Source organism: Daphnia pulex, chromosome 10 (genome assembly GCF_021134715.1).
Source record: "Daphnia pulex isolate KAP4 chromosome 10, ASM2113471v1".
Lineage (NCBI taxonomy): Eukaryota > Metazoa > Arthropoda > Branchiopoda > Diplostraca > Daphniidae > Daphnia > Daphnia pulex.
The window spans coordinates 1,383,944-1,400,132 of record NC_060026.1 but is presented as its reverse complement, the minus strand read 5'-3'; the positions used below and the strand labels follow the sequence as shown (position 1 = coordinate 1,400,132).

General features: G+C 42.7%; 4 protein-coding genes across 4 annotated transcripts; all 4 read right to left on the bottom strand.

The window, feature by feature from the left end:
- Window positions 1–120: 120 nt before the first annotated feature.
- Window positions 121–4,071, bottom strand: LOC124204741. Its single transcript, XM_046601880.1, has 2 exons — window positions 3,521–4,071; window positions 121–3,456 (listed from the first exon to the last, which is right to left on the bottom strand). Exon 2 carries the CDS (start codon window positions 2,738–2,740, stop codon window positions 989–991), a length of 1,752 nt encoding a protein of 583 aa, XP_046457836.1. The 5' UTR covers window positions 2,741–3,456; window positions 3,521–4,071; the 3' UTR covers window positions 121–988.
- LOC124205070 (protein timeless-like) lies at window positions 3,369–7,758 on the bottom strand. The gene is made up of 13 exons (XM_046602384.1): window positions 7,656–7,758; window positions 7,213–7,307; window positions 7,086–7,147; window positions 6,801–6,999; window positions 6,531–6,722; window positions 5,892–6,036; window positions 5,682–5,828; window positions 5,543–5,606; window positions 5,304–5,473; window positions 4,467–5,239; window positions 4,139–4,400; window positions 3,521–4,076; window positions 3,369–3,456 (listed from the first exon to the last, which is right to left on the bottom strand). Exons 1-13 carry the CDS (start codon window positions 7,756–7,758, stop codon window positions 3,369–3,371), a joined length of 2,856 nt encoding a protein of 951 aa, XP_046458340.1.
- A 2,349-nt stretch (window positions 7,759–10,107) lies between these two features.
- Window positions 10,108–12,298, bottom strand: LOC124204740 (protein fem-1 homolog A-like). Its single transcript, XM_046601879.1, has 2 exons — window positions 10,436–12,298; window positions 10,108–10,352 (listed from the first exon to the last, which is right to left on the bottom strand). Exons 1-2 carry the CDS (start codon window positions 12,124–12,126, stop codon window positions 10,337–10,339), a joined length of 1,707 nt encoding a protein of 568 aa, XP_046457835.1. The 5' UTR covers window positions 12,127–12,298; the 3' UTR covers window positions 10,108–10,336.
- A 1,283-nt stretch (window positions 12,299–13,581) lies between these two features.
- LOC124204739 (protein fem-1 homolog A-A-like) lies at window positions 13,582–16,173 on the bottom strand. The gene is made up of 2 exons (XM_046601878.1): window positions 14,024–16,173; window positions 13,582–13,844 (listed from the first exon to the last, which is right to left on the bottom strand). Exons 1-2 carry the CDS (start codon window positions 15,834–15,836, stop codon window positions 13,705–13,707), a joined length of 1,953 nt encoding a protein of 650 aa, XP_046457834.1. The 5' UTR covers window positions 15,837–16,173; the 3' UTR covers window positions 13,582–13,704.
- Window positions 16,174–16,189: the final 16 nt, after the last annotated feature.

Genomic DNA, 16,189 nt, shown 5'->3' with positions numbered 1-16,189 from the left:
GTGACTCGATTGGCGCTCGATGTGGCAATGTTGTATTTTAATTTCGTATTCAAATTTTTTAAAATCGAATTAATTACACATTAATGGGATGCGGAAACATTGAGGTTCAAATGAATAGCGGTTTCAGTAGATTGCATTAGTCAAGAGCTACGTAAATGAGGTCATTTTCATATGGTTCCGTACACACTGCCCGTGCATGATGCAAGATTGTGACGTCACGTTTTTAATTCTGCGTCCATGATAGTTTGATTGATTGCGTCGCAGGCCTTTTGACAAGGAAACAGGATGATAGTGACAGTAAGTCAAATGGAATAGGATTGATCCGTATATAGAAATAACCGGAGCGAACGACATTGTTCGGTGAATTATTCGATAAAAAAAAAACTAATAATAGACATAATAGCTAATAACAGCTAATAACTAATGTAACTAATAATAGCCAAGTCCCAAGTGCTATGGAAAACAGGGGTCATGTCCGCAAGTGTACGTCTCCGAAGTGATGTGGAATTCTATTGAAATGTCCTTATCGTCCTCGTCTATTTTTGGCGACAAACAAAACCAAGGCCATCTATTTTTAGAGACAAACAAGACGAATGTCTGACGATATAGTTTGCATTATTAATAGATTGCTGGAACATATTTTGAGACACCAGCAGAGCATTTTTGACAGGTCAAACACTGATGTCCGTTTGAAGACAGAAATGTTGAATTAGACTAGCCAATTAGCGAATTTTAAAAAGTAGAAAAATACAGACTAATTACTTGGCATTAGCAAAATATTTTATTACTCCGTAGGTTATATAAGAGGCCACATCTTACACAGGAGAAATAAATTTTCAAACGAATTCCAAAGTGAAGTAAATCCGGGACAAGCTTGTTTTTCCAATCAACCTGAGTACAAATGATCAATTAGTCATTTAACAAAATTAAGAAAATCATTTGACTGATTTGTTACCAGTGACTTGCGAAGGAAATTAATGCAGGTATTTCAAATGGATTTGGATGTAGAAGGACTAGAAAAAAGAGGACTTTCAGGTTCAATCAGCGAATCGATAAAAGGATCAAAGGGATAGCCCAAAGTGGGGTGTTTGGTCCTGCGATCCTTCAGCATGCAGAGAACCGTTTTGCCGTTGGGTGCGGCCTGGTCCAGATACCCACCAGCGTCCAGCAGTGCCTGGAAAATAATAAAATACGCTTCCGAAGTCTCATCTTGCGAATACTTTCCAGCCAAGAAATGAAGCGGAGTCTTGCCGTACCGGTCGGTCGCGTTCGGATCGGCTCCTGCTTCCAGCAACAATTGAATAATCGACACCGCATGTCTAGTAGAATAATGGGACAATCCCCCGTGATAGTCGACCATCTCAATGGCCACGTGAAGGAGACTGGTGACGCCGCTATTTTCATTGTACAGGTGAATATAGCCCGAAAGATATTCGGTTAACTGTTCGACTTGCTGCTGGTTCAACCTGGGCAGCCAATTGGAGATGAAGAAATAAGTTCGCTCGATAATGTCAAACAGCTGGCGCTCGGGCAGAGTCACCGGCGGCACTGGCAACATGTTGGTGAAGATTTCGATCCCGAATTTGGCGGCCGCCAGGAGATTGGCCGACGACAGCTCCTGTTTCAAGATGCTGTTGGGCGGCTGGCGTCGTTTTAGACACACCAACATGAGATCGAACGTTTCGGCGAATAATTTGACGCACTTGGGTGACGAATTGGGATTGAAACCTTTGGAATGTTCCAGGATGAGCAGGGAAACGTTGATGGCCTGGCTGTACTGCTGATGGAATTTACAGTAGAGTCCGTAGTGCAGCAAATTGTCCAGGTGGAACGAATTGGGCCCGTCAATTTGCTGGCCGGCAGCATCAGCACCGTTTTGGCTAAAGATGCGCTTACTGACCAGCAGAGCTTGAACGACCAGTGGTCCGCATAAAAGATGCCAATCCTGGTGGGATCCGTGCAACGTGGATTGTTGTTCCAGCAGGTCCAGCTCGTCTAACGTCATGAATTCAACCGCGTCGCCAAAAGCGCTAAAGGCAATTTCAGAAAAGACGTAAGGAATTTTCGGGATCGGAGGATCGCCATCGCCATCATCGATCCTGCGGTAAATCATGGCCGATTTCCAGCACTGCAGCCCGCGCCACGGTCCGGTTTCGGTCGGATTTTTCTTGCACAGCGATTTGCGACGCGTGTGCAAAATCTGTTTGAAAATGAAAGCGGCGCCCATCAGTTCCAGGGCGACAATCTTTTCCGGCCGAGTGATGGCCGAGCTGGTCACGAACGAATTTAAAACAAATTCCAGCCAAAAGGGCTCGTCGTTGGCCACGTCCACCAGGTACTCGATCAATTTGATGATGGGCACCTGGCCGGTGATGTCGCGGACGATCGAAACGGCCGCCGACGGTAAAACAAACGACGACGGTAATGTTCGGGTGTAGTCCAGTTTGTCCCAGGAGAACGGACACTTGTTATTACTGGACTGGGCGAATTTGCCTTGCGGGCAGACGGCGTGAGTGACGTGATATTTTAATTGATGGACGAGAAACTCGACCACGTCGTAGTGTCCGCACTGGACGGCCACCTGCAGTGAAGTTTCGCCTTGGTTGAAATGAGGGCCAGTGATGAGCTCGATCGAAATGGCCTTCCACGAATAATGATGGCGGATGTCGTATAATTCAGCTAATGAACCTTTGATGACGGCTTGGTAAAACAGATGAAATACGTTTGGGGTGGTTGCCATTGTTCTTTCTTCATTGAAAGTTATTACGTAAGAATAGGGACTAACACTCTGCACACTATTGACTGGGAAAATTTGAAAAACACTGGGTAGAACTTTGCAGGGGTGGACTGAAGAGCACGAGCGCAACTAGGAGATTGAAGTTTTCAACTTTTCATGAGAAGGTTTTAACTGTATATAAGGGAACCCGTTGGGATGATGTGACCAACGTCTGGCTTGACCTTGGGGTCCTTGACCAAGGACTGGCCATCAGATTTGAACGTGATGCTGGTCACGTAGACAGTTATGTAAATATTTACGTAATAATTACGTAACTTTTTGGTTGAAATGAGAACGACAGTAATTATGTTAAATTGAGACAGGGAGATAATTACTAAGGAAGATAATTAGTTAATTAATTGAGAATTAATTAGTTGATAATTATTTTTCGCGATACGATATTGCAATTACACAGTTGATTGTTGCGCAATAAATAATAGGAAAAATGTCTTACCAAATTATTGTTGGAGAATATTTACAGAGAGGTGAATCAACTAATTGTTCCACATTTAATTTGGATGGTTTAAACATGCACCGCTGTCCGTTTAGACGGAATTGAATTATCTCGTGACGTCACAACCTTCCAATCTGCCTAATCTGTCACAAACAGAAGGTCCTCCATTTCTTCGTCGTCGCTAGAGTCCATTTTGTGGACTTCTAGTGAACTGGTGGTACTGATACTGTCGACGGAAAATTATGTAAATAGGCTGCTGAAATTCGTGGTATTTGGAAATTGATTTGTACCTGTCCAATGGTCGTGGACTATGGTTGTCGAAGACACTGTCATCGTTGCTATTCTGCCCAGGAATTTCAATCTCTGCTGAAAGAAACTTGGATTCCAGGAACGAATCTTCACGGTAAGATACGCCCTCGTGAATTATGTAAGGGTGAGGAGATGGTCTTTGGACATTTTGGACATTGACAGATGAATAGGGGAAGTCTAGTTCGATTTTCTTGACTTGACTCAAATCGAAATCGATCCTCTTCTGGTCGATGGGTCCGAAAAGGAGGGCGACACTGTACAAAGTGTCCGGGGACCATTCACGCGGGATACGAGGGTACAGGACAGGCTGAGGGGATGGAGGAATGAGACCAATACGAAATAGGAGATTGAGGAAGAGTTCTGAACGCAGGGCGGATGCTTCCACCTCCGTCCAGGGAACCAAAGGGCAGGATAAATTCATTTGAAAACTCAGGGAAGTGATGGGGTGGCGGAATTCTTGGCCGGAGTAGGTCCCCAATCGAACAGCACAGGCCGATAACAATGAAGATTGAATCCATTCCAGTTGTTTCTGAAAACCTGCAGGAACAAAAAATTCCAATTGTTTGAGTAACAATTTTAAAAAATTTATTGAAACCCACCAGAATCCTTGAGTTGAATCAATAGTGATTCAGTGCTACGAGGTTCTTCATACGACAATTGATTTGTTTCAGTCGATTCTTCTATTGTTTTCTCATCCGAATATTTTAGTGGGAGGATCTCCATCGAATGGGAAGCGGAATCTTTGATCTCTAGCGGTTCATTTGGGTTGCTGCGCAATGTCTCTTTGATTGAGCTTTTCTGAATTTCTCGCATTGATTTTTTAATAGTCAATTCAATCAGATCATTCCAGTCGTCACACACCTGCAAATAAATCAGACAAATTTGAATAATTCCGAATGCTATAGTTGTTGATTGTAATAAACTTACGTTGAATTCCTCTTTCCAAATTTTGCTGAACGGACGAAGAATGACGGGCCGGCACAAAAGGTCGGCCCGGCCCAAATCGCCCGCGACGTGATGCAAAAGAGTCAAGATGCAATCGTTGACGAATGGGCCGTTGGTCTGGAAATCCGCGAGGGCCGTGCCGTATCGATCGACTATCATTTCCGAACAGAATTGAGTCAAGTGTTGGCTGATGTCAAAACTCCCGCGTGATGATTGCCCGGCAGTGGACCGTTCGAGCGACAGCAATAAGATGTGATTGGTTGCGATGACATCGAGTAGATAGCGCCGACTTTGAACGACCGGATCGTATTGACGGAGTTGGAGCAAAAAGAGTTGACGGAGGTCCCGAATGGCTGGCACGTAACCACTCAGTCGAGTAATCACATTATCCGGTGCATTTACATTTCTAGACGTCGAAGGACGAGAAAATCTCTCCAGTGTTTTCAAATATTCACGAATTGCTTTCACGCACAAATGCAAGCGCCTCACGCACGATTTGAGATCGAATGTTGAATGTTGAAACGCATAAATTTCTAGTTCCTCCGTCTGCTGAACAGCTTCCCACGTCAGATAACACAAGAGATCAATAGTTAAGACGTTTTTTAAATTTTCCGCGCTTAATTCCAACCGGGAGGCGATGGGAAGGAAATAAGAAATGAGCCAGAGAAAATGCGACTTATCCAGCAGCTGGAAGTGGGCGTCGCCCTGTTGTTTCAGCATCTGTTGATGCAATTGGCCCACCAGCGTGTTGTAGCCTATCAGAAGAAAATTCAAAACTTTGATGACATTATAATCTACGCTATAGCGAGTTATTAATACCTTGACGGATAAAATTGATAGTAAATCCTTTCAGGAGATTCAAAGTGCTTTCATCTGTTGGTTTGTACTCTACGACGTTGCCTTTCATCTCCACTCGACGTCCAAGTTTGTTGTATTTGCTAAGCTTTTTTAAACTTTTCTCTAATTTCTTGGAAGTTCCTTTAAAACTCCTGGATACCGAGAGCAGAGATTATTTGAGTCAGATGGCGTTTCCCATGCGAATATTTATTTTATTTTACTTTTTTAAGCATTTAGTTCCGCCAAGTTGAGATGATGCGGAAGACGACAAACTTCCGCATTTACCTGTAAAAAAGGGAAACGACAAAAGCGGATGTCATATATAAAATGTTCAAAGGTTTTCCAATTTTTATGACTCACTGGATTGACTTCCTGAAAAACTTTTACTTTGATTAGATTTCTTCATCACTGAATCCGTAACCTTTGGTGATGTAATTTTCGGCGCATTTGAATCCTCCGAGTGGAAGCCACTGGACGTACTTTGCTGACTAGATCGTCGACATTTATCTATTGGCGCAGGAAGAAAACAATTTACATAATTGTCGTGCCATTTGCTCTCAATTTTTATACCAAATTGATTTTGCTGGTCTTTGTCAAAGTAGAATTCCGGCTCAAGTTGAGTGCAGTTTTCATCTAAAATTTGTAAAATAGTTTCAACGGGTCGATCCTTGTACAAGAGAGAAATGAGTTGCACAACTGTCACCATCCATTGTTCCTATACGCAAATATTAAACATAAAACTGTTTAGTATGATATAGACTGCTGAACGGTTATCCGGTCTAAAGTTGTTTTTGGTTTTTCTTTTGATAACGACACAAGCGAATGCAATTCATTATTTAATAGACTACACGTGGAACGGGTGCAGACGTGCTGTATATAAAGACTCTATGTCTGGGGGCGAAGGCAAAAAATCAATACGATGGATTAAGTTGCTCGTTATAGCTGTAACAAGTGTAACATGTATCTCGTACGTTACTTTTTCCGGGAAACCATTTGGAAGGATCTCGCTCTTTACTTATTATTTTAAATAGTAGCTACATTAGAGTTTCACCCGAATACATTTCTGTACAGGATCTTTGAAATTAAATTTTTAAAACATCGTTCCGAGAAATTCAATTTACCTTCTCCGTCCAGCTGATTAATTTCTTCTACCTTAATTTTAGAAGCGGGAAAATAAAAGATTTCAAATGATATAATTAATGAATTCACCTTTTGGGTGCAGGCCAGTAAGCTGATGAGGAGACGATCCAGTCCCTGGGCCAATAATATCCGCATTAGTTGGTCCTGCTGATCCTGTCGTTTGTCCGCCATCTGAGTAGGTCGTTCGGGAGCGTGCAGGATATTGCGAATGAGTAACAGGGAATGATTCACAGAAATGTTATCATCGCTCGACAACGGCTCCTGGTGATTCGGTTGGAAAACGTTTTTTGGTTAAAAGGATAAAATTAATTACGCGGGATCGATTAGGACGATTTTTACATTTTTTAGGGTGTGGCGAACGTGACGGAGAACGGCTGGCATGGCCCCACCATCCAGAAAGGATTCCTTGGCGTTGTAGAGCAGCTGAGTCAGTTTGTAGATGACAACTTGTTGCGTTGCCGTGCTGCTCTGATTGGATCGAGTATCTACGCCGACCATTCCCAGGCATTCTAGGGGTGTAGTTAGCTCAGCCAATAATCTATTGAAAGACAGGGAAACCAAACAACATTTTTTAAAAAATTACTTTCCGAATAATACCGTATAACTGTATTATTTTTTGTATACTTGATTGTCGAATTCAAAATGCTGGGCTGATCCTGGCTGTTGATTAGAATCGGGATCAGATCCTACACATTAATTGTTAGTTTGGTGGAATTGTAATTTAGTCAATTCATTTTCTATTATACTTTACTTTGTTCAGAATGTCCAGGAATGTGAGGGCGCACCCAAGTGGGCGAGTAATGGGATCCTCGTTTTTCAATTTGAAATTAATCTCTTCAAGATGAACTGGTATTTATAGAAAGAAAGAGAAAAAAAAAACAACATTTTCAGCTTATAAGTTTTTCGTGACGTCGAGCGGAGGAGATGGTGACGACACATCATCAACTGAAAAAGGAAAAGTTGGCCGGAAAGCCTATTATTTAGCTACAAGGCCAACTGAGCGGATATATAAGTGGAAATAGATTATTAGTAATTAACTGCTGTTAGGGGGAGCTGTGAATCACACAAACATGTCTTGATTGCACATGCAGCCTGTGTTGTGACAGATAATTCGTTTCCGACGAATTCCCAATCTGGTGATCACTTCCACGTTTAATTATGTGTTAAGTAAAGAAAAATAAATGAATTGCTTACCCAGACATTCGCTGTCGATGTAATATTTGCCGTTGTGACAAGTCCCCAACGGAATGAGAGATAAAGACGGAACATGGCCGCTTAATGTCATCCGCCGCTCCATTTCGAATCACAGCTGTCAATAATACGAGTGACCAGTTATATTTTTCACACCATTCAAACAACAACACTTGAACGAATTGATTTAATTCCTAAACTTTTTGTGGACTGAACAACAGACGTACAGTGCCGTGGGGATTCCTGCGGTCGTGTGAGTAGCAAAAGCGGAATTGCGGAGACTTTTGTAGGCCGGAGTCGGTACATAAATCGACTCCGGCTGTGCGCATGTCTGTCATCTATAGACGCGACACTCGGAGCGAGACCATCTAAATAATAAATAAATACTTCGTGTTATTCCATTAGGCCTTATTCACTTTGGCAATTTACAAACGATAAGAAAGATAAAGGGAAAAATGTCATGGCCCCTTTTCGTCGAATCATTTAAATACAAATAAAAAACCTTTTCAAAAGAATCGTTTACATTTTCTTTTCCTTTGTTAAAAAATGTTGGAAAACTATTTGCGTTATTTGCCCTGGGTAATTCCCAACAACCCACAGCTCGGAGGAGGAAAGGTGACATCCCCACCTTCTCCAGTATATATACGCCTACCTATTATATAACCTTTTGATGTTTTCTGATCGTATCTCTGGTGACTAGACATACACAAATGACTCGTCGGGTTCAAAAACCTTTTTTTCAAATCAAAATAGAAAAGTGCTGATGACAATAAGGTTGAAAGAGAGAATAGTTCATGTATGTATAAATATACTACCTCGGATTGACGCGACGTCATAGAAGTAGACACAATGGCGCTGGCCGGAAGCGTATATGATGATGGGGATAAACGACGAGTGTGACGGCAGCAGCATTCGCCAAGACGACATTGTCGTCTAGTCGTCAACCTACGAAATCTGCAAAAAGTTCTATAATTGAACCACTTTTCAAACGTCATAGAAATGAGACTATGTATAAAGCTAAAGAACGCCTCTCAATCCATTTCTATATGACTCAAAAGAATAGGGAAGAAGAGTGCAAATAATAAACAAATAAAAGGTTCCAGCGGATCTTGATGAACCATCAAACCACGACGCCACGCAACTGACTATAATACTAATGAGAGTCAGGTGTAATAAGTAAGGTGAAACTGACAGAGGCACCTCTTGTACGAAAGGTGAATCTTATCTGCTGATATATAATTGCTCTTGTAGGTCTGCCGTTGCTACCGCCTTAATTGCGCATCGTCAGAATAGAAAAAAAATCCCCTGGAAACTTGTTTTAAAAAATTGCCCGAAATCACTTTACAAGGGGTGGAAAAATAAAGTCTCGTTTGGTGCGTATATCAAGTTATTTCAAAGGAAACTCCAGTGGGTAGCGTTAAACGTTTATATAATCGCTCAAGCGCATTTTTTAAAAATTAAAAAAATAAACTTTCCAAATGAAATTGGCTGCTTTGTAGAACTGACGAAAAATTAGATTACATAACAGACCTCAAAGACGACTCGAATGAGTACCTACAGCACGTATATATAATATGAGCGTTTAGGCAAAAGTGTCTCCATGGTATTACGATATTTTTCGTAATCATGTAATACTGGGAATCGCCCAGCCTGCGATGTTTTTCTTCTACTTGCACGTAGTGACCATGGTAGCTCACAGCCCTACCTGGTGCCAAGTAATTCATGATTTTTATTTTATGTTATTTTTTAAAATGAAATTCTTATTCGAATTTGCAACCTGATTTCTGATGAATTGCAAGTAAAATGGATGGCTCCCACCGGGTTTGCCGAAAATCCACTCTTTCCAGTAGCGGGTTTTTCACAATTATTCACAGCAAACGTATGCGAATCACAAGTTCATGTTTTGTTTTTTGTTTTTTTCTACTGATTGATGGCAATTGATGGGAAAAACCCGAAAAAAAAATGTTGAAATTGACCTGGTCATAAGGTCATCGTATCCCGAGAAATCCACCCATCAGTCGGGTTTTTTTTGTATAATATTACTTCTATTTTTAGACTTCTGGCAGGTTATGTTTCATTCTTGTGATATTAGCCATCGACCATTCCGGTTGTTTTCTATTATTATCCCAAGATAATACGCAGTACTATCGTTTAAAAAAAGTCATTTTCCTATTAAATGTGTCGTCCTTTTTGTCTAGTCATTCTATCTCTGTGAAATGCGCATTAGATGTTATACATGGGTAAAATAGATAGGGCTGTATAGCCAGTTGTCGCTATATACACTTATGGCCTTGTGGGGCGAGCTGAGTCAATATGTCTTATTCCCGTTGGGATGTTTTATTGGACGACGCAGCTTAAAAGCCACTCACAAAACTATTAAAATTATCCTTATTGGTGTCGTTGCCAAGCAGCTTAAATACTTTGAGTCGCATGCTTACTCAATATCAAAAACCAATTAGCAATAATTGTTTATTTCTCAAACAAACAACAGAGTAATAAACTAGAGATAACACTAGCTAGAGCCTATATGTCAAACAAATTCTGCACATTATTGAATTCAGTCGATTATTAAGATCACAATATTTGTTTTAAAAGGTTATTTTAAAAAACCAAATCACATCTAATACGTATGGTTTCCATTTTCTTTTTTCGTGGAATTAGGCCTACGCTGTCAGACAGCACTGTTAGATATTGCGTAATCTAATAGGCAAACAAATAAAAAAATAAAAATTAGATAACCCTATTATATGACTGATTACCCTGTCATTAATATGCAATAATACCTTCCATCCATGGCGCTGTGACGGCTGACAAACGATTGCAGCTGCGGCGGAAGTCGACCTTCTAACGAAATTCGATTGCGGCGGATGACTTTGGCGCAAATGCAGGCCAGTGGTAGGACGACATTGACCAGCGGATCCAGGTAGTGATGGAAACGGAATTTCGAAACGCATTTGGATTTCTGGTCGTTTAAAAGGCTCAGAAATGTTTTGTCCACCCGTATCGATTGGTCGAGGAAGCATCCGGCATCCAGCAAGGTCTGAAACACTTGCTCGTACGATTCCGGATCGGATTGAAACCAATCCTGATTTTCGGATAAAAGATGCAACGGAGTTTTGCCGTTGGTGTCGATTCCGGTCGGATCGGCTCCGGCTTCCAGGAACAGCTGGGTGATGGGCAAGATTTGACGGCCGTCCGTCGTCCCTTTGCTACTGATGGCCAAGTGAAGAAGACTGGTGAACCTTTTCAAATTATTGGCGCGGAAATACGGCGAGAGACAATCTTTGAGCTGTTGGATTTCCGCTGGATTATTACGACAGTGTCCAAGATGCTCTGTAATCAAACGATGGATTTTATCCAGAATGCTGAACTGCCAGCGATCGATGGTCGCCCGAACGACGGGCGACAACAGCATGACATTCACCAAAATGGCCAGTCCGAATTTGACGACCACCAAGAGATTGGCGAACGATAATTCTTCACTTGTTTTATTGTGCTTCAAACAATGGACAAGCAGGTCCAGGGTTTCGACGAAGATGCGGATGCAGTTGGGAGAAGAGTTCGAATGAAACTCTTCCGTTTGCCGGAGGATCATCAGCGCAATGTTCATCGAGCAATTCAATTGATTCTCGTGGATGTAGCAGCGATAAGCGTAGCGCATCAAATGTTCCAGGTGGAACGAATGAGGACCCGTCTGCCCGCATTGATTGACGATCCTCTGGCTGACGGCCAGGGCTTGAGTGTGAGCGTCCAGCAGATTGTAGCGGAGTCGCCATTCGCCTTTGAATTTCTGGAGAGACATTGGTGAAGCGATGAGCTTCTTGCGATCGACGAATAATGAGCTGGCCGCTAGATCGGGAATGATCGGGATCGCTGATTGATCGCCAACCGTCGAGTAGCGAAGGGCCATGGCCTGTTCCCAGCACTGGACTCCCCTCCAGACGCCGTTTCTCGGCTTGAAGACGAAGGTGACGCCCATCAGTTCGAACGCCATGATCTTGTCCGTCCGGCTGGCCGAACTGGCCATGATCGAATTCAAGACAAATTCCAGCCACTGACAGGGCTCGTCGCTGGCCGGATCGATCAGATATTCAAGGACTTTGATGATTGGAATTTGGTTGGCGATATCGCGGATGACTTCCATCTCTGGTGACTGGACAACGAGCGGTGGAAGAATTTTGTTGAAATTCAAACTCGTCCAGTTGAAATTAGACGGGACTGCTGTGTCGATCGATTTCAGCCATTCGGGATAAATTTGATATTTCAATTCACCGACTAGGAACTCGACGACGTCGTAGTGTCCGTTTCTGACACTCAGTTGCAGGGCCGTTTCGGTTTCTTGGCCCAAAGACTGGGTTACATAATGAATAGGTATCGCTATCCAATTGTAATTTTTGCGTAGTTGATTTAATTCGGCGATCGAACCTCGACTTACTGCTTGGGAAACGAGGTCCAACACGTTAGATTCAACCATTTTTTAAAATATATTTGAAACGATTTTGGCTGTCAGATGACAATTGAATTGACATGTGACGATTGTCTGAATTTTTAGAAACAAATTTGAAAGATTCAATCGCTTACGTAATAGAAACTGGGAGAGCAGTTTAAGATGGAGGACTGTGTACGACAGAGTCAGGAAGAAGACTAAAAGTCTAAGTGTCTGAGGTTCTACCAAACAGCCGGAAGGCAGCAGGTGCAGCCGATAAAATATTAGGTAAGCAAAGTAAAAAGTGCAATTCCAAGGATTTGCGCTTTATGTAACTGGCTGTAGAAATACTCAAGGTTGGACCAACATAAAAGCCTTATGGCATTTTTTAGGTGGATAAATGGTTGGGGTGAAATTTGTGTGGGGTTCACAGAGTACACAACATTTATTTATGCTGCACCATCGTTGTGTGTACTATAGATCTATATTTATTTTTATTTTGGGGGTGGGGGGTTATCTAATACTAGGGGGAGAGGTCGACAAAACTAACCGAATGAAATGGTGGACGTGCGATACGTTATTTAATTATGGAGGAAAGCGACGAAGGCGCACAGATTTTTGATCTTTTTTCAAAAACGTTGAAACGATTTGCCATAGATATGTTTGGTTTTAAATTTTTATGTTTAGTTTCAACTTTTTTTTTTTTTAATCTTGAACCTGTTCCAATAGAAAATGACGGCACGAAACGTTACGCAATCTCGCGTACTTTAATCATTATTTGCTCGCAATTGGTCTTCAAATGAATGACGGTATAATTTCCATTCCAGAACCCGATAAAAGTGTATTAGTCAAAGCCATCAAAGGCGCTGCGACTAAATGCACAAGATGACGTAATTTTTTAATAATAATCAAGTAATCACCTTGCAGTTTGCCTTTCAGTGTCATCAGTGTCAGATGGACGACCGTGTACGACACAGCGTTAGGAAGAAGACTGCAAGTAGTGACGGAGGTTATCTACCAACAGGCCGAAGGCAACAGGTGCAGGAAATATTATTACCTGGTAAGCAACGTAAAAGTGCAATTCCAAGGATTTGCGCTTTATGTAACTGGTGTAGAAATTCAAGGTCGGACCAACATAAAAGCCTTAGGCCTATGGCCTTTTTTATGTGGAAAAATGATTGGGGTATAATTTGTGTGGGGTTCACCGGGTACACAACATTTATTTACTGCACCATATCGCTGTCTAGGCATATTCTTTTATTTTTTTTTGGTTTATCTAATACTAGGGGGAGAGTTCGACGGAGAGTTCGACCAAACTATCAAATTGTGTGGATAGGCAGTTTTGGAGAAAAGCGTCGAAGGCGCAGAAGAGATTTGTTTTAAAAAACGTTTGAAACGATTTGCCATCGAATAATTTTTTGTTTTAAAATTTAGATTTTGATGTGGAAAATCTTGACCTTTCCACAGGAAAAGGGCACTTGAAATTAAACTTAAATTCCGCCATTCCAGAACCAGATAAAAGTGTATTAGTCAAAACCTCGGAAGGTGCGATGAACACAATAAAATTCCGCCACCAAAATTTTTATGAAAAGTAATAATTGAAATGAAAGTCACCGAAATAACTAGTCAAATTTTGCAATCAAAAATAGACCGGAAATAATTGAAAATCGTGCTCAAAACGGAAATGTAAGACGCGTTTGCAGAATCTTGAAGGACTCGATAAGCGCTGGGAAATGGAAATCCAATCGTCGGAGGCCTCTCGAATTCTGTACGTATATAAAAACAATTAATTCGAATTTCCAAATTAATTCAATTCAATTAAATTTTATTAATTGCATCAAATAATATTTTTTTTTATTTTAAATGACTTTATTTTTATTTAAATTTATTTAATTCAATTAAATACAAGATGACGTAATTTTTTTAAAAATAATCAAATAATCACCTAGTTTGCTTTTCAGTGGGCTGTGCTGCTCGATGAATTGCTGCAGGCAAAGCGGAAGCTGTTGCTCGTCTTCTTCGAACGGAATATGTTCCTGGCGGATTTTCTGAGCGCAGTAACATTCCAGCGACATGACCGTGTTGATCCAATGGTCGACTCTGGGATCCAGCGATTCATCCTGGAACTGTTTTTTCTTGTCCTTCAGGACGTCGATGACCGTTTTCCCGTCAGGTGTCACTTGATCCAAATGCCCACCGGCTTCCAGGACGGCCTGGAACACCTCGAAGAATAACTCGTTTGAATTCGGTTGACATTTTCCCGCCAGAATGTGAAGCGGCGATTGGCCACTTCTGTCCAGGCCCTTGGGATCGGCTCCGTTGTCCAGGAAAAATGTGACAATGTCAGCCCGGACGGTGACGTCGATCCTGGCCGCCAAGAAGCCCTCGACGGCCAGGTGGAGCAGGCTGGAAAATCCGTTGCGCAATTGTTCGACGCGGAAGAAATTGCCGAGGACTCGGCAGAGTCGCTCGCCTTCCGGCGGATCGAGTTTGGCCATTTTGAACAGGGTGACGATCAGCAAATAGATTTTCCTCATGACCAGCATTTCCCACATGGTGTGCTGATCGCAGATCGGCGGTAATAAAATCAAATTGGTGGCGATCATAAAGCCGAATCGGATCGCTTCCAGGACGTGAGCGAACGTCAGCTCTTTGATCCGCTCGGCGTTGTTGGTCGTCTTGTGGCCCAGTCCGTTCAGGACGTTGGCAAAGAGCAGGAAAGCTTCGACAAAGACCTGGAAACATTTGGGGAAATCGGCCCGGTTGAATTGCTGCATAATCATGAGCGAAATGTTGATCGCCCGGCCGTAATGGATTTCCGTGTTGGAGAAATGATCGCCCGTCGTTTTGAATTGTTTGCCGTAGTCCAGCAAGGTTTTAAGATGAAAGAGATTGGGCTCGGCGCCCAGCTGGCGCTGGGCAAACGTCCGCTGGATGACGAGAAAGGCCTGATCGGTGATGAGCGATCGTCGATCGTGTCGTCTCAATTGATTTTCCAATTCTTGTAATTGTTCCGGCGTTGTCACTTCGGCCGAATCGCCCAGGGCGTTGCGAGCGGCGATGGACAGAACGTGCGGGATCTTGGGCATCAATAGGCGGCCATTGGCCGTCGAATTGCGTAGCTCCAGGGCTTTTTTCCAGCACTGGAGTCCGCGCAGTCCGCCGGAAATTTCGTCCGGATCGAAATGCTCATCGGCCAGTCGAATTTTTAAAATAAAAGCCGAGCCCATCAGTTCCAGGGCGATGATCTTCTGGGCCCGGTCCATCGAGCTGGCCACCATCGAATTGAGGAAGAATTCGAACCAGGACGTGTCGTCATCGGCCACGTCGATCAGGTACTCGATCAATTTGAAGATGCCGATCCGATCGCTGCTGGCCATGTCCTGCAAAATGGCCACGTCGACTGACGGCAGGACGAACGTCTGGGTGAATTCCTTGCCAAACTCGGCCGGCCCGATGGCGAACAATTCGACATTGATTTTGTCCCATGAAAAGGGCGACATCCGCCTGACCCACCTGGAATGCGGATGGCAATCGATTTGGATGTGATCCTTGATGTTCTGCACCAGAAATTCAATCACTGCGAATTGTCGCTCTCGGATGGCCACCTGCAATGGCGTCTCACTTTGCTCGTTGCATTCGCACAGGTTCTTGAGTATCCGGCCATCTTTCTCCAGCACTCGGCGTAAATGATCGATCCATCCTCGGTGGACGGCCAGGAAAATCTGATGCACATTCGGGGTAGTAGTAGTCGACATTTGAACGTACGAGTTATATTGGATGATAACTTGTCTCCAATCTAAAGTTTGGAAATGGACGTTTCGATCGGACGACGTGAGCACCACGAGATGTTATAAACTTTAATATAATAAACAGCTGTTTTGGGGGCGACCGGAAGGCGGTTTTATACCAAAAAAAAAGGATAGGATTGACGTCACGCTGACGTCACCACCGTACAAAATCAAAAGCAGCCAATAAATAGAGTGGATGTCAGTTGGAATCGATTCTTTAGTTGTGTTGATCGATATAGGGAAAATATGTCCGTTCCAGGAAACCACCTTACCTTACGCACGTAGACACAGATTGGAAAAATTACCGTCTGGGAATTCTC

Excerpts from the sequence above, each read along its gene's own strand:
- LOC124204741 (XM_046601880.1), bottom strand. The coding sequence starts at position 2,740 with ATGGCAACCACCCCAAACGTATTTCATCTGTTTTACCAAGCCGTCATC.
- LOC124205070 (XM_046602384.1), bottom strand. The coding sequence starts at position 7,758 with ATGGAGCGGCGGATGACATTAAGCGGCCATGTTCCGTCTTTATCTCTC. Across the intron at positions 5,240-5,303 it reads TATCAATTTTATCCGTCAAG|GCTACAACACGCTGGTGGGC; the intron begins GTATTAATAACT and ends TTCTTCTGATAG. Across the intron at positions 4,401-4,466 it reads TTTGGAAAGAGGAATTCAAC|GTGTGTGACGACTGGAATGA; the intron begins GTAAGTTTATTA and ends ATTTATTTGCAG.
- LOC124204740 (XM_046601879.1), bottom strand. The coding sequence starts at position 12,126 with ATGGTTGAATCTAACGTGTTGGACCTCGTTTCCCAAGCAGTAAGTCGA.
- LOC124204739 (XM_046601878.1), bottom strand. The coding sequence starts at position 15,836 with ATGTCGACTACTACTACCCCGAATGTGCATCAGATTTTCCTGGCCGTC. Across the intron at positions 13,845-14,023 it reads CCCACTGAAAAGCAAACTAG|AATTCGAGAGGCCTCCGACG; the intron begins GTGATTATTTGA and ends ATATACGTACAG.